This window comes from Notolepis coatsorum, assembly GCF_963971535.1.
Source record: "Notolepis coatsorum genome assembly, chromosome: 1".
In the NCBI taxonomy this organism is placed as follows: domain Eukaryota; kingdom Metazoa; phylum Chordata; class Actinopteri; order Aulopiformes; family Paralepididae; genus Notolepis; species Notolepis coatsorum.
Genome location: NC_140165.1, coordinates 56,993,984 through 57,014,237, shown reverse-complemented (window position 1 = coordinate 57,014,237; position 20,254 = coordinate 56,993,984). Strand labels below are relative to the sequence as shown.

The 20,254-nt window shown below is 44.6% G+C and overlaps 1 protein-coding gene across 1 annotated transcript in view; it reads left to right on the top strand.

Moving 5' to 3' along the window:
- atp7b (ATPase copper transporting beta) overlaps positions 1 to 17,021 on the top strand; it is a gene marked incomplete at both ends in the record, with an annotated part of 66,572 nt that extends 49,551 nt beyond the window's left edge. The window contains 8 exons of the mRNA XM_084320951.1: positions 3,927 to 4,109; positions 6,235 to 6,427; positions 8,509 to 8,649; positions 10,681 to 10,823; positions 12,185 to 12,388; positions 14,187 to 14,304; positions 15,924 to 16,026; positions 16,850 to 17,021. Of these exons, the coding sequence (XP_084177077.1) occupies positions 3,927 to 4,109; positions 6,235 to 6,427; positions 8,509 to 8,649; positions 10,681 to 10,823; positions 12,185 to 12,388; positions 14,187 to 14,304; positions 15,924 to 16,026; positions 16,850 to 17,021 (1,257 nt within the window). The remainder of the gene's footprint in view (positions 1 to 3,926; positions 4,110 to 6,234; positions 6,428 to 8,508; positions 8,650 to 10,680; positions 10,824 to 12,184; positions 12,389 to 14,186; positions 14,305 to 15,923; positions 16,027 to 16,849) is intronic.
- Between the last annotated feature and the right edge of the window lie 3,233 nt (positions 17,022 to 20,254).

Sequence of the window (20,254 nt, the reverse complement as noted above, 5' to 3'; positions counted from 1 at the left end):
ATCGGACATCCCTAATTATCACCATTGCCATCGATCAATATATGATCACAGTCAGTCAAATGCAACCACGTTTCCAATAGCCCAACACAAACACGCACAGCTCTCTCTCTCTCTCGCTCTCTCTCTCTCTCGCCTCTCTCTCTCTCTCTCTCTCTCTCATTTCGCAGCGGGTGGGGCATGACCACTCAGACAATGAATGGTAACTTGTTTAAAATGACGAGAGAGAGAGAGAGAGAGAGAGAGAGAGAGAGAGAGAGAGAGAGAGAGAGAGAGAGAGAGAGAGAGAGAGAGAGAGAGAGAGAGAGAGAGAGAGAGAGAGAGAGAGAGAGAGAGAGAGAGAGAGAGAGAGAGAGAAGAGAGAGAGAGAGAGAGAGAGAGAGAGAGAGAGAGAGAGAGAGAGAGAGAGAGAGAGAGAGAGAGAGAGAGAGAGAGAGAGAGAGAGAGAGAGAGAGAGAGAGAGAGAGAGAGAGAGAGAGAGAGAGAGAGAGAGAGAGAGAGAGAGAGAGAGAGAGAGAGAGAGAGAGGAGAGAGAGAGAGAGACTTGTTAAGTTGAAACGCACAGTGGTCCAGCAGGCAGAAGGGCTTGATAAAGTATATCCACTCCACTGTCCAGACTGTGTTGATGTCCATGCATGTCCAGTTGTCCAGACTGCATCCATATAGCTTGTTGTTAACCAACAAGTACTGTGAAGAGCTGTGTCTTTGCCCATTTCCTCGTCAAACAGCCTGCAAACTACCTATCGCCCTGCTCTAAGACAAACTCTAACCTTAACCAACTTTGAAAGAGTGCCTAGCTTAACCGTCGAAAGAACTTGCCTTCACGCTCTAAGACAAATAGCTGCATCACAACAACACAGTCTACCACCTACAAACCAACCTAGAACCTAGAAACTGGAGTTGGCCAATCAGAGAGCGTCTCCGCGGAATGCGGCTACGGAAAAAAATGCTGCTACGGAAAAAAATTATAGACGCTGCTGCTTAGACCGCTTCAAATCGTGCCCGGCTTCCATCATAAACATCATATTTCAACGCACAGCGCGTTACGCACTGATTGGCTGCGACGGATAGTGCGTCTAGCCCGGGCCGAGAAATACGGCTAGGAGAAATGCGGCAGGAGAAATGCGGCAGGAGTGAGTCACTTCCTGTTAAACAAGTATTTTTATTTGATATATTAATGTTATATTGTGCATTGGAAACACAAACATACTTAAAATGAGTCAATATTATTCATTTTAAACATGTTTATATTATTTATAGGGCTATAAAACAAAAAACAAAAAAATTATTTGTCTTGTTCTTCTCTCATTTAACCAGGGGGGGGCGGCGCCCGAGCGCCCCTAGTGGCGAGCCGCCACTGGGGGGGGGGGGGTACAGGTATGGACAGGGTATATATATTAACTACAGCGATTGTAGCTGCAATTCTGAACAGTTAAGAAAGAGGGTTCTTGTCACAGCTGAACTGCAGAAAAGGCACAATGCACATATTTAACATTTTCTCAGTGTTGGGACAACCCCTCATTCTGTAAAACCTTTTCACAACAGGTCCTTTTTAAAACAAGATGACATCCCTTTGTCCCTTTTTATGCAGGATGGTCAGAAAGGAAGGTTTGAAAACTGAAAGAGAGAGAGAGAGAGAGAGAGAGCGAGTAATGCCAGGCCCATGTGTGTGCGCGCTTAAAGGAAAACTCCAACATTTTGGGAAATTAGCTTATTTAACATCTTCCCTGGAGTTAGACAAGAAGATACATACCTTTTTGTCTCTGTGCGTGCATTTAGTTTTGGGAACAGTCGCTCCGTTAGCGTAGCTTAGCTTCATCACTGGAAGTGGGGGAGGACAATAGCCTGACGTTCCCTTACAGTGTATACAGTCACCAAATACACTCCAAATACAAGCTCCAAACGTTCATGTAAACATGTTGTGACCTGTGTATTTACCACGTGGAGAAATAAAAAATTATTGAATTAGACAATTACGTTTTCTAAGCAAATATACTCTGAACTATTTTTAGCCTAAGCACTCGTCTCTGCGCGCAGCCAGTGATTTCTACGTGAAGCCGTGTTTGTGGACATTCTCATTAATTCAAAGGATCCGAAACCGATTGAAGTTTATGGATACCATGACTTAAAATCCTCTTACCTTGACGATTAAAAGCCTCCCAATTTAGAAAACAGTAATCCAATGGCTGGTATTGATAATATAATACTAACTACTGCACGTAGCTAACCGGAGCTAACACAGAACCGGACGGTCAGTAAAGCAAATATAATTACTTACTTTCTGGGGTTTTCAAAATAAAAGTGCAACGTTTATAGCAGCGGAAAACTTTTATTTTGTACATTATCTAACGTTAACATGAACCTAAACTAACTTTAGGTTAGTTGTAACGTTAGTTTAGGTTCGTGTTAACGTTAGATAATGTACAAAATAAACGTAAATACACAGGTCACAACATGTTTACATGAACGTTTTGAGTTGTATTTGGAGTGTATTTGGTGACTGTATACACTGTAAGGGAACGTCAGGCTATTGTCCTTCCCCACTTCCAGTGATGAAGCTAAGCTATGCTAATGGGGCAACTGTTCCCAAAGCTAAATGCACGCACAGAGACAAAAAACGTATGTATCTTCTTGTCTAACTCCAGGGAAGATGTTAAATAAGCTAATTTCCCAAAATGTTGGAGTTTTCCTTTAAGGTTCCTCATGTCTGTGTTTTTCTCTCTCAGACCGGCATAATGATGTGTGTTTGTCTCTCAGGTCAGTGCAGTGATGTGCGTTTGTCCCTCAGATCAGTGAGGTGATGTGTGTTTATCTCTCTCAGATCAGTGCAGTGATGTGCGTTTGTCCCTCAGATCAGTGCGGTGATGTGCGTTTATCTCTCTCAGATCAGTGCAGTGATGTGCGTTTGTCCCTCGGATCAGTGCGGTGATGTGTGTTTATCTCTCTCAGATCAGTGCAGTGATGTGTGTTTATCTCTCTCAGATCAGTGCAGTGATGTGTGTTTATCTCTCAGATCAGTGCAGTGATGTGTGTTTATCTCTCTCAGATCAGTGCAGTGATGTGTGTTTATCTCTCTCAGATCAGTGCAGTGATGTGCGTTTGTCTCTCAGATCAGTGCAGTGATGTGCGTTTGTCTCTCAGATCAGTGCAGTGATGTCACTGTGCGTTTGTCTCTCAGATCAGTGCAGTGATGTGCGTTTGTCTCTCAGATCAGTGCAGTGATGTGCGTTTATCTCTCTCAGATCAGTGCAGTGATGTGCGTTTATCTCTCTCAGATCAGTGCAGTGATGATGTGTGTTTATCTTTCTCAGATCAGTGCAGTGATGTGTGTTTATCTCTCTCAGACCGGCATAATGATGTGCGTTTGTTTCTCTCAGATCAGTGCAGTGATGTGTGTTTGTTTCTCTCAGATCAGTGCAGTGATGTGCGTTTGTTTCTCTCATATCAGTGCAGTGATGTGCGTTTGTCTCTCTCAGACCTGTTTCTTTGTTTATTTTAGTTTATTTGGTTATTTGGACGGGATAATGCAAAATTTATGAACACTGTGGAGTGTAAAAATTGCCGGATTTAGCACAAGGCTAATTTCCATCCGTTGTCCCCAAACATAAAAACAGGATTCATAGAAACAGTAAGAAATGTACAAATACATAAAACAGGACACAAAAAACAGTACAAAATGTACAAATACATAACAGCAATACACAGAAATACTAGTGGCTAGAGATATGTCACATGTGTTCACATGACTGGTTGGTATTCAGCCATTTTTTTAGTTGCCCTCTAAAAGAAGCAAGGGTGGGGCTTTCCCTTATGGAAATGGGGAGACTGTTCCATGTTTGACTGCCTTAGTTTTATGGACAGGACGTTTTGGCCAAACGTGGTCAGTCTACGTTGGACCGGTATAATGATTGAGTGTTTGTCTCTCTCAGATCGGCGCGGTGATGTTCGACAAGACTGGCACCATCACTAACGGTGTGCCGCGGGTGACGCGCGTGCTGGTGCTGTGGGAGATGGCACGCATGCCCCTGAGGAAGATCCTGGCGGTGGTCGGCACAGCAGAGAGCAGCAGTGAGCACCCGCTTGGCATGGCCGTGTCCAGACACTGCAAGGAGGTGAGATCTAAAGGTATCGGTGTCAAGATATCAATCGGTAGCTTAAAAGGAACATTAGCTCACCTTTTCTCTGACCACGGCATCCCTGACTAGGGCAGTGTTGTGGAACTTGATTTGAACACACGCATACTTAAATATGCGTGTGATCAAATCATCTTGGTTGATACAAATGTATTTGTTAAAACATGGTAGATCGAATACAAGTTAGTTTAGGAGGTTTGGTAGAGGACTTTCTCTGGCCAGGAGAATTGGGTCAAGTTCCCTGACCTTATAACCTTTTCTGTCACAAAGGAAGGGGGCGGGGGAAGGGATTGACCAGGTGATAGGTGATGGGTGAGAGGTGAGGGTACAGGAAGGAGGGGGGGGGGGTGTTACCAAAAGGTCTTGAAAGGAATTTTCCACAGCAGTCAGTCCTATCAATCCCTCAAACACTGCAAACACTACATTTCTATTTACCAGGGTAGGTTCACTGAGCAAGGATGCTCTTTTTCAGCAATGCCCTGCTTCACATTCACACAGTCTGACACTGTTGACCACTAGGAGCTGCCCAGTACAACTACAGTCTGACACTGTTGATCACTAGGAGCTACCCAGTACAACCACAGTCTGACACTGTTGACCACTAGGAGCTACCCAGTACAACCACTGTTGACCACTAGGAGCTGCCCAGTACAACCACAGTCTGACACTGTTGACCACTAGGAGCTGCCCAGTACAACCACAGTCTGACACTGTTGACTACTAGGAGCTGCCCAGTACAACCACAGTCTGACACTGTTGACCACTAGGAGCTGCCAAGTACAACCAGTCTGACTCTGTTGACCACTAGGAGCTGCCCAGTACAACCACAGTCTGACACTGTTGACCACTAGGAGCTGCCAAGTACAACCAGTCTGACTCTGTTGACCACTAGGAGCTACCCAGTACAACCACTGTTGACCACTAGGAGCTGCCCAGTATAACCACAGTCTGACACTGTTGACCACTAGGAGCTGCCCAGTACAACCACAGTCTGACACTGTTGACTACTAGGAGCTGCCCAGTACAACCACAGTCTGACACTGTTGACCACTAGGAGCTGCCAAGTACAACCAGTCTGACTCTGTTGACCACTAGGAGCTGCCAAGTACAACCAGTCTGACTCTGTTGACCACTAGGAGCTGCCCAGTACAACCACAGTCTGACACTGTTGACCACTAGGAGCTGCCAAGTACAACCAGTCTGACTCTGTTGACCACTAGGAGCTACCCAGTACAACCACTGTTGACCACTAGGAGCTGCCCAGTATAACCACAGTCTGACACTGTTGACCACTAGGAGCTGCCCAGTACAACCACAGTCTGACACTGTTGACTACTAGGAGCTGCCCAGTACAACCACAGTCTGAAACTGTTGACCACTAGGAGCTGCCAAGTACAACCAGTCTGACTCTGTTGACCACTAGGAGCTGCCCAGTACAACCACAGTCTGACACTGTTGACTACTAGGAGCTGCCCAGTACAACCACAGTCTGACACTGTTGACTACTAGGAGCTGCCCAGTACAACCACAGTCTGACACTGTTGACCACTAGGAGCTGCCCAGTATAACCACAGTCTGACACTGTTGACCACTGGAGCAGTTGTGTGCCTTGCTCAAGGGCACTTCAGCGGTTGGCATTGAGGGACAAGAGAGAGTTTATTCATTCACTTCCCCCCCCCCACCCCCCGACCCTATATTTCCTGCCGGTCCGGGGGATCGAACCGGCGACCTTCCGGTCACAAACCCGCGACCTTCCGGTCACAAACCCGCTTCTCTAACCTCCTCACCACCGCGTTGTGTATGTCCTCATGATGCTTCTCTAACCTCCTCACCGTGCGTTGTGTATGTCCTCATGATGCTTCTCTAACCTCCTCACCGTGCGTTGTGTATGTCCTCATGATGCTTCTCTAACCTCCTCACCGTGCGTTGTGTATGTCCTCATGATGCTTCTCTAACCTCCTCACCGCCGTGCGTCGTGTATGTCCTCATGATGCTTCTCTAACCTCCTCCCCACCGCCGTGCGTTGTGTATGTCCTCATGATGCTTCTCTAACCTCCTCACCGCCGTGCGTCGTGTACGTCCTCATGATGCCCCCGTGTCCCAGGAGCTCGGTACGGACGTCCTGGGGTGCTGCCGGGACTTCCAAGCGGTGCCAGGCTGTGGGATCAGCTGTCGGGTCTCCAGCGTGGACGAGCTGCTGCTGCTGCAACATCCCAGCGAGGGGGACCACCTCCAGCTGCAGGGGGCCACGACGGACGAGAGTGGCGAGGGGGCCGACGGCCAGGACCTGACTCCAGGTCAGTTCACTCCAGATTGATTGATTGATTGAAAACTTTATTAACAGATTGCAGAATGGGTACAATACAGTACAGCTCAATACACACACTTGCTAAGAGGACGCAGACCAGAGAAAGACTTTCGTCTTGTTTACACAAGGGTCCTCCATTTTCAATTCATCAAGACATTTATGACAATACAAGACATACAAATATACAGTGTTTAAGAAAAAGAGATCATAAACTAATATATACATCCGAAGGGGAATAAACTGTACATTGGAGGGGGTTGGGTGGGTGGGATTTTGACATTTGAACTATCAAAACCAATAGCGTTTAGCTTATCAATCACATTAGGATTGTCGAAAGCCTTTTGGAGGTCCAGCATGACCATGCCGCAGTATTTGCTGTTCGCAGACAATATTTTCCATAACTTTTGAGATGGAGGTAAGAATAGAAACAGGGCGGTAGTTGCCTGGGTCTAATTTACTTTTGCCTTTTTGTGCAGGGGGGTCACTAAGGAGTTCAGTACGGAGGGGCTGTGGTGGGCTGGCTGTAGGTCAGTTCACTCCAGGTCAGTTCAGTAAAGAGGGGCTGTGGTGGGCTGGCTGCAGGTCAGTTCAGTAAAGAGGGGCTGTAGTGGGCTGACTCCAGGTCAGTTCAGTAAAGAGGGGCTGTGGTGGGCTGACTCCAGGTCAGTTCAGTAAAGAGGGGCTGTGGTGGGCTGACTCCAGGTCAGTTCAGTAAAGAGGGGCTGTGGTGGGCTGACTCCAGGTCAGTTCAGTAAAGAGGGGCTGTGGTGGGCTGGCTGCAGATGACTCTGTTTATCATTCAGCCGTCAGATCTGTCACCGGTGATTAGGGCTGTTCCATATGACGTAGATATAAAGTGGGACGAGAGAAAATGATGTCGCTATTGTCCCAAAAAAAGCCACAGAATTGCTTTAAGTCAATATTTGACTTTGTTCCCGACCCTGAACACTGGAATAACAAACAAACACGGAGGAGCGTGACACAGAGCGAAACTCCCAGCAACACTCCGATACAGAATAGATCAGTCAAGCGCACCTCATCTCACGGTGCAGCAATACAAATGTCTTGACTTTTCAAGCAAACGCACAGAGCGTTATCTGCACCTGCATCGTGTTTTTTTTTATTCAATGAAAATGCATTAATCTGCTTTCGTGGCCCATTGGAGGAGGACCCAATATTTAGCCTTCAGCTGTGCATTGTGTTTTTGTTTACTTTCGCTTCTAAACTTCATGATAGAAGATTTTGTCCTTATCGCACAGCCATAGCCATAGTTACGATACTCGCCATCCTTTTTTTTGTATCTACTTTTTTCTCCCCATTTTTCTATTTTTCTCCCATCCCAATTTCGTATTATCCAATTATTCCCTCCCCTGTCTCGAACGTTGCTAGACCATGCCTCCCACTGGTCGGCTGCAATGTGGACGAAGCCTTGCATCACGTGTCTCCTCCGGTACACGAGGAGGCAGCTGTCGCATCTTTTCACCTGCACAGCGCGATCTCTCAGCGGCGAGGAGTAACGCGTGGGAGGCTCACACTACCTCCGATACTTCCTGATTCTGCTGTACAGGCGCACCAACCGACCTGTAGGAGTCGCTGTCCACAACGTCCGATCCCCACCCACCGGCTTTCCCACCCTCTAATACTGCCAATTGTATTAGTATGAACGACCAGCCAAGCCGGAAGCAATGCCGAGAGCTGGGCTCGAACCCAGCATCTCCTGCATTAGTGGCGAGCGCCTTGCCCACTGCGCCACTTAGCCGCCCCGCTCACCATTGTATCCTATATAATACTGTTTGTACTGAACTTGGTAGATCTGCTTTTGGCTTCTCTGTATTTTGGGTTTTCGCTGGTGAGCTGTCAATCACCAGACACCAGTTAATTGTCATGTGGCATGACAGGTGTGTGGGCTTGATTGCCACCTGATTGGTGTCAGGTGTGCAGTGCCTTTGGTGTCCGTGCAGCCTGACTGGGGCTCACCGACGGGTACAATGCACACAAAGTAGATTCCGGTGAGTTAGAATGTCGTTTTTTTTTTATAGATGTCTTTGTTGTCGTTTCCGTGGCGTTTAGGCGGCGGCTCCTCCTACTCTGTGGTGATTGGCAACAGAGAGTGGATGAGGAGGAACGGACATCACATCGGCGCAGACGTAGACGCGGCCATGGCCAGCCACGAGACCAAAGGACAGACGGCCATACTGGTAGCTATTGATGGTGTGTATGATCCCAGCAGCCTTTCACCAGTACTTCACCAGAACTTCACCAGTACTTCACCGCAGGGTTGGGAGTCGGTTCACGTGATCAATTCATGGATTTTCTTAAAGAAAAAGTAGATATTCTTTGAAATATATAAAATGTGTGACATCAGAGGTTTGTCCCATGAGACCAATACTGATTCTAATTGTTCTATCCAGCAAATATTATTTTCAAAGTGACAACCATATACCTCTCTCTATAGACCTCTCTCTATAGACCTCTATATATAGACCTCCCACTATAGACTCTCTATAGACCTCTCTCGCACACACACATAGGAGACACGTTGTGAACGCTGTGAAAAAAAACTCTGATTAACCCAATACTGGTAAAATAAAGTCCTTACCTCACATCAGATGTTCTGCAAAAAGATTAATCCAATTCCTGATCGCCATTCCAAATACCGATTGCGTTTATTGATCCAACGTTATACCTCGAAACACATCATCGACGCTTCTTCCAGTTCCCTCAGTGGATGCAATAGTCTCAGGTTACATGCCTCAGAAGTAAAATGTGGAGCCCGGAGTTTTTTTTTCTGATGCATTCCCATTGACTCCATTCCAATGGGTGCAATACCATCCGGGAGATGATAGGGGGCGGTATTTGCCCTTTTTGACCTTAGAGCCAGTCCCAATAATAACGTGAGGCTGGATGAATAAAAAAATTAATGGATATCGCTAATAAAAAAAATAACGATTAAATAACGAGATTTCTCGTCATTGGCACTCGACACATGGCGGCCAACAACGAGATTGTTGGCACCCAATGTGTTAACATGTCTTATTTCAAACTAGTGGCAATAAAATATCAAACACACAATTAGTTGTTTATTTTACTTCATTTTATCTGATTGTGTCCATAGATCACAATTACAATACATAACTTTGAGGGAGTTTTCTTACACGCAAGAGATGAAATGTCCCATTTCCCTAGCACCTACACACACCATACTTTCCAAATGTCTTCCCATCTATACCCTGCATCTTTTTACAAAGGGGTTTGTTGATATATCATTCATCGCCTGATTTATAGGACATTTATACCAAAAAAACTGTCAAATAGATTTTTATGACCGTAGACAGCATTTCCTGATTTATGGGATGATAAAAAGACATAGCCACAATCCCTATCCCGGTGATATATGCAAATCCGTGCATATTTAATTAGGCAACGCCTATTTTGCATATATAAACATAAAATCTCAGAAAACTTGTAATACATTTTTTCTTAGTTATGTACATAACAAACTGTCCTTTTATACTTGCTTTTTTAATACCAGACGAGCAGCAAATGGGATGCTTTTAAATCTTCCTTTGATGCAGTCAGAGCTTGGTAAAGCTGCATTCTCCCACTATGCTCCCTTTTAATGGAATACGCTGCAAGTGAAACTTTGTCTAGAGGCACTTCCTGTGAATGCTTTTAAAGGTATGCTACGATTAGCCCTTCATGAAACATGTAACTGTTTTACCTGATGCTATTGCTGATCTGATTATGCTCCTTGCCACTGCACAAATGGCCTTCTGTATTTGTATTTAATTTGTATGTTTTTTGTTTAATGCCCTGTTTTATGTTGAAACTTGTTGTGTGCCGTGTTGGTCAGGACTCCCTGGAAGAAGAGATCTTGTATCTAAATTGGACATTCCTGGATAAATAAAGGATCAATTCTAAAATTAAAATAAAAACTGGGAAAGTTTCATCGTGATATCTATTAAAATATTTGTTTAGCCTATTAGGGGGTAGTCTCGCCATAACAATTGGAACGTTAACGAGACATAAAATCTTTTGGTGAATCACAATGTTCCCATTAACCCCACATGCAGTATCAAGGACAAAAGTACTGGTAAACGGGAAAGAGAAATACCATTATAATCTGCAGATGAACTAACCCCCAGCAGGCTTTGCAAATGACAACGTATCGGCAGAGTGCAAGTGGATGCTCGTTTTCACAGTTCCAACACTTCCGTGTGCTACATCTGTGGTGTCCTCTAGGCACGCTGTGCGCCATGTTGGCCGTGGCCGACACGGTGAAGGCTGAGTCGGCGCTAGTGGTTCACACCCTGATCAGCATGGGCATCGAGGTGGTCATGATCACAGGAGACAACAGGCGCACCGCTAAAGCCATCGCTGCACAGGTGAGAGCAAACACACCAGGGGTGGATAGTAGCTAAGTATTTTTACTCAAGCGCTGTAAAGGACCACGCCAACATTATGGGAAATGTGCTTACATTAGATCCTAATGTGAAACACTGATTTACCTTACCTTACCTTACCTCTCTCTATCTTTTTTATGCCCGCTTATGCCTGTATTTTTTACTGTTGTGAAGCACTTTGAACTGCAACTTCTGTATGAAAAGTGCTATACAAATAAAGTTATTATTATTATCACCATCTTGTCCAGAGTCGGACGAGAAGATTGGTACCAATTTCCTCTCTGCGTTCAGTAGAAACTGGTTATTTAAAAGAATACTTAAGAAAAACGTGTTTAAAGCTCCTATAGATTGATTTTCATGTAGAGTAATCTTTTTCTTTATCAATAGCATAAAGAGTATAAAAAATAAATGGACACACTACAAAATAAACGACAGCTACACACACACAGTATGAACTGCACCATGTGTCTGCAGGTGGGCAACACACACACACACACACACACAGTATCAAATGTATTTGTAAGGCCCGACAACACACGTTAATGTCCCCATGGGCCGGACACGTCTTCTTTAAACAAGTCAAGAAGAAACATCACAATAAATCAAGAACAAAACAAAAACACCATGAAGTCCAAAACATGTAAAATAAATTAAATAAATGTATGAACTGCACCATGTGTCTTCAGGTGGGCATCATGGTAAATGGTGGCAACACACACACACACACACAGTATGAACTGCGCCACGTGTCCCCTTGCAGGTGGGCATCACACACACACACACACACACCATCAGGCTGCTAAACGAACAATGAACGAACACTACACAACAACAACCACCAAACGCACATAGCACACACATCCACACGCACACACTCACTTTAAACAAACACACTGTAGCACCCACTCCACACACTTTATAGCACACACCCACTTTAAACAAACACACTGTAGCACCCACTCCCCACACTTTATATTTATTGATGAAGGATTGCACTACAACTCGTACACCTTACTGTAAATTGTACCTAAAATTGTACCTCATCCCATTTCTGCTTTGCACTAGATAGTACTGTACATTAGTACACTGCATAGTATTGTATATTATATGGTAACTCAGAACATTGTATATATGTCTATACCGAACACTGTGACCTCATTTTTCTTCTTCTAAATTACATGCTATATTATGTTATTTGATACTATCTTGTCTAGCACAGTCTCTGGAGCGTAACAGTAAGAAGCATTTTGTATGAAAGTATTCTGTACTTCTGTATGACAACTATTAAAGAACTTGAACACACACACACACACACACAGTATGAACCACGTGTCCCCCTGCAGGTGGGCATCACCAAGGTGTTTGCTGAGGTGCTGCCGTCCCACAAGGTGGCCAAGGTGCAGGACCTGCAGCAGCGCGGCCTGCGGGTGGCCATGGTGGGAGACGGGGTCAACGACTCGCCCGCCCTCGCCCGCGCAGACGTCGGCATAGCCATCGGGACGGGCACTGATGTGGCCATCGAGGCGGCGGACGTGGTGCTCATCAGAGTAAGAGAGAGACACGGGGAGGTGGAGACATGGTACTCATCAGAGTAAGAGACACGGGAGGTGGAGACATGGTGCTCATCAGAGTAAGAGACACGGGGAGGTGGAGACATGGTGCTAGATCCACAAAGAAGGGATTGCACGGTGCTACTTGCACCCTTACTTACAATTCATTATGAATTGAAAATGGGGGACCCTGAGGTAAACAAGACAAACGTTTTTCAATCCATTCTTTGTGGATCTAGCCCATAGTTGTCAAACTCACGGCCCGCGGGCCAAATGCGGCCCGCCACGTCATTTGATGTGGCCCCCCAAGAGCTCAGGTAAAAAAAATAAAAAATAAAATTTACATTAATATTGGGTTAAAAAATAGCAGTGTTAAAATAATTGTGGGTTAATGTGTTAATAAAGCTTTAACTTTGACAGCCTTAGTTATTACACATTCTTACACATACATGTATGTTGAACATCTGAGGTATTGATGAAGTAACAAAGGAAAAAAGCCAAAAGCACTTACTCCTCAGACATTCTCTGACAATTTTACAGCCCAAAATACAAAAAAGATCCAGGCGGAATAGGTAACAAAGGGTTGAAGAAATATTGTCTGAACTGTCGGATGCAAACTGGCTGTGTGACATAACCGAGCATCTCGCTCAATTGAATAAGAAGCTGTAGGGACGCAAACAAGTCCCACCCAAAACTTGACCAATATAGTTGTGAACTGAGACAACCCTTATTTTGTTATTTTTTAGTACAGTTACAGTTGTGTGTTCATGCAGACACATAATAGCAATTTCATTACGAATTGAAAATGGGGGACCCTGATGTAAACAAGTCGAAAGTCTTTCTCTGGTCTGCATCCCCTTAACAATTGTGTGTATTGAGCCGTACTGTATTGTACCCATTATGCAATCTGTTAAATAAAGTTAATTAAACTATCTTCCATTAGTTGGATGTATGGCCTCTGCAAGGTTGTGTGCAGCCATTTGTTTTTGTAACATCTGCTACATCTGTCCCACGTGTTCTTTGCAGCTCACAGTTGTTAGTTCTGCCCCTCTTGATTGTGACAAAAAGGTTTTGAACAAACGTAATGTCATAGCTTGTATTTGATGATATTCTTCTTTGTTATTTACTTGAATGGTTTGATCATTGATTGATGGAGTAATATGGGGTTCTGATAAACTAAAATTATTTGTTAAAATAACAAGCTAACATATATTTTTACATTTATGCATATGCAATATGTATAACTTTAATAAGTAATAAATACAGAAACAACATGTTTAACAATATGTAAATGTGTAGCTACATTTATTTTACATTACATTAACATTTATACGACCTTTGAGGGCAACCATAATGCTGATGTGGCCCTCTGTGAAAATGAGTTTGACACCCCTGATCTAGCCCATGGTGCTCATTAGAGTAAGAGATGACTGACGTAGTGAATGAGCTGAAATCAGAGCACTAAGGGATGTAGTGACGTAGTGAATATGAGCTGAAATCAGAGCACTAAGGGATGTAGTGACGTAGTGAATATGAGCTGAAATCAGAGCACTAAGGGATGTAGTGACGTAGTGAATATGAGCTGAAATCAGAGCACTAAAAGATGTAGTAAATGTCAGCTGAAATCAGAGCACTAAGAGATGTACTGATGTAGTGAATGTCAGCTGAAATCAGAGCACTAAGGGATGTACTGATGTAGTGAATGTCAGCTGAAATCAGAGCACTAAGAGATGTAGTGACGTAGTGAATATGAGCTGAAATCAGAGCACTAAGGGATGTACTGAATGTCTCTTAGAATGACCTGCTGGACGTGGTGGCCAGTATTGAGCTGTCAAAGAAGACTGTGCAGAGGATCCGGATAAACTTCGTCTTTGCTCTCATCTACAACCTCGTAGGGATACCCATCGCTGCAGGTGAGAAGAATAATAATAAAGGGAAGAATAAAGAGAAGAGGATTCATATTGTTATTCAGGTAGTAGTTGGGGCGACAGTGGCTCAGGAGGTAGAGCGGTCGTCAGGTAATCGGAAGGTTCCCGGTTCGATTCCCGGGCAGCGTGTTGAAGTGTCCTTGAGCAATTTTGAGCAAAGTTGGTCTTTGTCCTCCCAGGTGTGTTCATGCCTGTCGGTCTTTGTCCTCCCAGGTGTGTTCATGCCTGTTGGTCTTGTCCTCCCAGGTGTGTTCATGCCTGTTGGTCTTTGTCCTCCCAGGTGTGTTCATGCCTGTCGGTCTTTGTCTTCCCAGGTGTGTTCATGTCTGTTGGTCTTTGTCCTCCCAGGTGTGTTCATGCCTGTTGGTCTTTGTCCTCCCAGGTGTGTTCATGCCTGTTGGTCTTTGTCTTCCCAGGTGTGTTCATGCCTGTTGGTCTTTGTCCTCCCAGGTGTGTTCATGCCTGTCGGTCTTTGTCCTCCCAGGTGTGTTCATGCCGGTCGGTCTTTGTCCTCCCAGGTGTGTTCATGCCTGTTGGTCTTTGTCCTCCCAGGTGTGTTCATGTGTCATGTACGAAGGTCTAAGGACCACACAGAATAATGACTGGAGCTGGCTGCACATGAGCAAAAGCAGCCTCTCTCAGTAAATGCTTTCAAAACAATGTCCCAGGTAGGTAAAAAAGACACAACACAAGACGTTTTCCAAATAGTAAATTATGTATTTAAATGGAGGTAGGGATTTAAACCTCCTCCATGGTGCACAGGGGAAAAGGTAGGGGAGGACAAACAAGATATACATATAATACAAACAAACACTAACCACACAACCACCTGCCACGTGGTTGGCAATCTGGGAACAAAGAAAACCCCACTCTAACCATGTAGCTCACAGTGTAGGATGAATCTAAAATGGCCAACAATATACATACCCCACACAGGGTTTGGTCCACGCAGGCAGCACATAATCAATAGTCCATACACAGTGGCAATTGGTATAAACTAGCACAATGATAATCCCACACAATAGTGGCAAGCAGAGGCAACCTCACTCCACTTGGTCACTGGCAAAATGACACAGTGAGGCGCCCCGACGTGTGTCCTGTCAGCTACTTGTCCACCCGTCCCTCTCGAAGTGATTGCCCTCAGCTGTCACTCATTAGGCAATCAGCACTCTTCAGTGTAGGGACGGGCAGCACCTGACAGGAAGAGAAGAAGAGACAGCATCAGCTCTCATGTTCACACACACACACATACAAAACATAACACTAATTATACTAATCTGATGTTCACATGGTCTTCCAAATACAGTAATAATGATAATGACCAACCCACGTACGTCACATCATGCCTGTTGGTCTTTGTCCTCCCAGGTGTGTTCATGCCTGTCGGTCTCGTCCTCCCAGGTGTGTTCATGCCTGTCGGTCTTTGTCCTCCCAGGTGTGTTCATGCCTGTCGGTCTTTGTCCTCCCAGGTGTGTTCATGCCTGTTGGTCTTTGTCCTCCCAGGTGTGTTCATGCCTGTCGGTCTTTGTCCTCCCAGGTGTGTTCATGCCTGTTGGTCTTTGTCCTCCCAGGTGTGTTCATGCCTGTCGGTCTCGTCCTCCCAGGTGTGTTCATGCCTGTCGGTCTCGTCCTCCAGCCCTGGATGGGCTCCGCTGCCATGGCTGCGTCCTCCGTCTCCGTGGTTGTCTCCTCCCTGCTGCTGAGAACGTGAGTTTATCTTTTACGGCTCTCTTACATACGAGGAAAGAGTCAGACCTTGTGAACGCTTTTAAGCATTAGGTTGTATACGCTGTGATGGAAGATCTTGTATTGTTTTGATGAATATATATATATATTATTATTATAAAAAAAATCATGTGCATCTCTATCCCCATGGCCACATTATCCCACTAGGGGGCATGCTTCCCTAGGAAGTAAACAGCTCTGGAAACACTCATTTCTAGGGCCTTTTGATGAATCGACAAATTGTATAGAATAGAATAGAAATACTTTTATCCCGTGGGAAATTTGACACTGCAAAAATCGCTCAACATTTAAACATTTAGACAGAACAGGTCACGAATAAGAATAATAAAACAAATCAAATCAAGTTGCCTAAGATAAGAGTAGAGTAAAATAGAATAAAAATGGAATAAAATATACAGTAAATAAATACAGTAAAACTAAAGTAAAAATATACTGGGGTCTAAACGGTACTGTATGCTGGGGGTCCCTTCCAATTAAAACCATTCTTACATGGGCACATATTAGTGAAATTATGCCATTTATCTACACAAACCTACGGCACTGGAGATGCAGGGGGCCATTTGCCAAGTAATGCCAGTAACTAACCTTACTGTCATGCACTTGTCCTAATAAACTAACCTACACTGTAGCACTCAACACTTTGATGAACATTGTTACTCAGCTGATAGAGTTGTGCCCTTCCTGATGACTTGTCGTACAGAACTTGTAAGTCGCTTTGGATAAAAGCGTCAGCTAAATGACTAAATGTAAATGCCCGGTCGGTAACCCAGGCCTCTCTGTCCAGGTTCAAGAAGACGTCGGTGGAACTGTACGAGTCGCGGGCCCGGGGCCACATGAGGAGCCTGCGCTCCTCTCAGATCAGCATCCACGTGGGCCTGGACGACCGCCCGGGGGTCCAGGAGCGGGACCGCCTATCCCTGCTGGAGCGCCGGGGGACAGAGGACCTCGTTGTGTAGCGAGTGGAGGTGGAGCAGCCGTCAGATCTGTTTTTTGGGTGAACCTCCACATGAATTGTTTACACAACAGTTGATTTGGTTGTACAGTTATTTTTATTTTTTTGCAATGGATTCACATATAAATTCAGAGTAATCAAATCACATTTTGTACTTAAGATTTCTCTGCATCCGATGAGTTAAATCACATTTTGTACTTCCGATCTATCTGCATCCGATGAGTTCAATCACATTTTTGTACTTAAATCTCACCCTGGTAGGGATAGACGGGTTTCTCGTCCATGTCAGACTCGGTGTGTGTGCGCATCAAGGAGGCACAAATAAAAAAGAGCGTAATCCTGGTCATAACAACGGGGCAGACTACAATATATTTGCATTTGTTAGCCATCCTAGCGATCTAAACAATCAATCCATGCCAAAGCTAGATGTGTAAAAGGTGAAAGACTCACACTCACAGCCATGCTGATTTGGCTAAATTACATCCAGCCGTTTTAGTTTGAAACCACTTTTAGTCAGGGGAGTGTCATGGTTTCTCCATAGAGCTCCATTATACTCAGTGTGCCGAGAGAGAGAGAGAGAGAGAGAGAGAGAGAGAGAGAGAGAGAGAGAGAGAGAGAGAGAGAGAGAGAGAGAGAGAGAGAGAGACCGACTGCCACGGAGAGAATTACATTTGTTTTTCTTGCAGTTTTATTAAGTCACTCCTCATCTCCAGTAGTAAAAAAAAAATGCAACATTATCGCCACCGACCTGTCCTGATGGTCTGCCCAATTCTCAAAATCTGCATGTCACAGAAGTAGTCCCCGCAGCAAGTTGCTTCGTCTTCTTTGTAAAATCAAAATTGGTTAGAAAAAGTTTCGACATTATCCTGGATGCATCTATTTGTGCCTGCAGAGTGCAGACTGCAGTGCAGCGCCGCCACGCTCCGAATGGTGAACGCAAGAATAGCATGCATGTTCCATGCGTATTACGAGTAGGGTATATCTGCAGTGCCGCCCGCAACCTATTGTCTATTACGGTGAATTTGTGCGGAAATCATTAATACATCAAAATAGCCTAATTTTATTATTATACACTATGACGATATAGAAAATTACAGAAAAATTTGAAATGCATGGCAAAAGTAGCATTTATTTTCAGTAATTTAGAGACCCCCCAAAGATTCACAAATCATGTATTCAGGTGAGCTGATGTCTGATCTAAGGGAGCCATGGCTCCCACAGCTCCCCTCGTGGATCGCACCCTGATTATACTTCTAGTCAGGGGAGTGTCATGGTTTCTCCATAGAGCTCCATTATACTTCTAGTCAGGGGAGTGTCATGGTTTCTCCATAGAGCTCCATTATACTTCTAGTCAGGGGAGTGTCATGGTTTCTCCATAGAGCTCCATTATACTTCTAGTCAGGGGAGTGTCATGGTTTCTCCATAGAGCTCCATTATACTTCTAGTCAGGGGAGTGTCATGGTTTCTCCATAGAGCTCCATTATACTTTTAGTCAGGGGAGTGTCATGGTTTATCCATAGAGCTCCATTATACTTTGTCAGGGGAGTGTCATGGTTTCTCCATAGAGCTCCATTGTACTTTTTTAGTGCCGCAGCTCAACACAGGTAGGGGGCAACTCAGTCACATGATCCAGCGGGTATTGCTGATTGGCTTGAACACATTGTGTTTACAAACAAGAAACCCGTCTATACAGTTTATCCTACTAATGGGCAGGTGCATCACGTTTCTAAATATTTATTTGTCCATGTTTTTCATCAGGTCACTCATTGGATGCCCTTTCTTATGACAACCAACTGCAGCTGAAGACATTCAGACCACGGGCTGCTTTGGCAAATAAAAGTGAATAAAGATCTCTGCTCTGAGTGATCCAACCTTCATGTGCCTGACTCTGTGGGAGATAGATGGTCCAGCCACTCATTAATCGCGGAGCTACCAGGCAGGGTTATTGAATTAAGAAGCGTATATAGAGACGCATACATACACACACATATATATATATATATATATATATATGTGTGTAGACTATACAGCAAATACTATGTAACCGTGGTGAAAGAATGCTGACAATAATAAGCATTGCACTTGCCAAGTTGCCTTGTGTAGCCCATCTATAAGTAACCTAATCCATGAGGCCAGCTGTCGTGTGCAAAACAGGAGTTTCACTGAAACACATAACCCCTGACTGCTCCAGTGGAGCTGTGGTAACCAGTAGACTGTTGTGGTAACCAGTAGACAGTTGTGGTAACCAGTACAGACTGTTGTGGTAACCAGTACAGACTGTTGTGGTCACCAGTACAGACTGTTGTGGTAACCAGTAGACTGTTGTGGTAACCAGTAGACTGTTGTGGTCACCAGTACAGACTGTTGTGGTCACCAGTACAGACTGTTGTGGTCACCAGTACAGACTGTTGTGGTAACCAGTACAGACTGTTGTGGTAACCAGTAGACTGTTGTGGTAACCAGTACAGACTGTTGTGGTAACCAGTAGACTGTTGTGGTAACCAGTAGACTGTTGTAGTAACCAGTAGACTGTTGTTGTAACCAGTAGACTGTTGTTGTCACCAGTACAGACTGTTGTGGTAACCAGTAGACTGTTGTGGTAACCAGTACAGGCTGTTGTTGTAACCAGTACAGACTGTTGTAACCAGTACAGACTGTTGTTGTAACCAGTACAGACTGTTGTTGTAACCAGTAGACTGTTGTGGTCACCAGTACAGACTGTTGTGGTAACCAGTAGACTGTTGTGGTAACCAGTACAGACTGTTGTTGTAACCAGTACAGACTGTTGTTGTAACCAGTACAGACTGTTGTGGTAACCAGTATAGACTGTAGTGGTCACCAGTACAGACTGTTGTGGTAACCAGTAGACTGTTGTAGTAACCAGTAGACTGTTGTTGTAACCAGTACAGACTGTTGTTGTAACCAGTAGACTGTTGTGGTAACCAGTACAGACTGTTGTGGTAACCAGTATAGACTGTAGTGGTCACCAGTACAGACTGTTGTGGTAACCAGTACAGACTGTTGTTGTAACCAGTAGACTGTTGTGGTAACCAGTACAGACTGTTGTGGTAACCAGTATAGACTGTAGTGGTCACCAGTACAGACTGTTGTGGTAACCAGTACAGACTGTTGTTGTAACCAGTACAGACTGTTGTTTTAACCAGTACAGACTGTTGTTGTAACCAGTACAGACTGTTGTGGTCACCAGTACAGACTGTTGTGGTCACCAGTACAGAC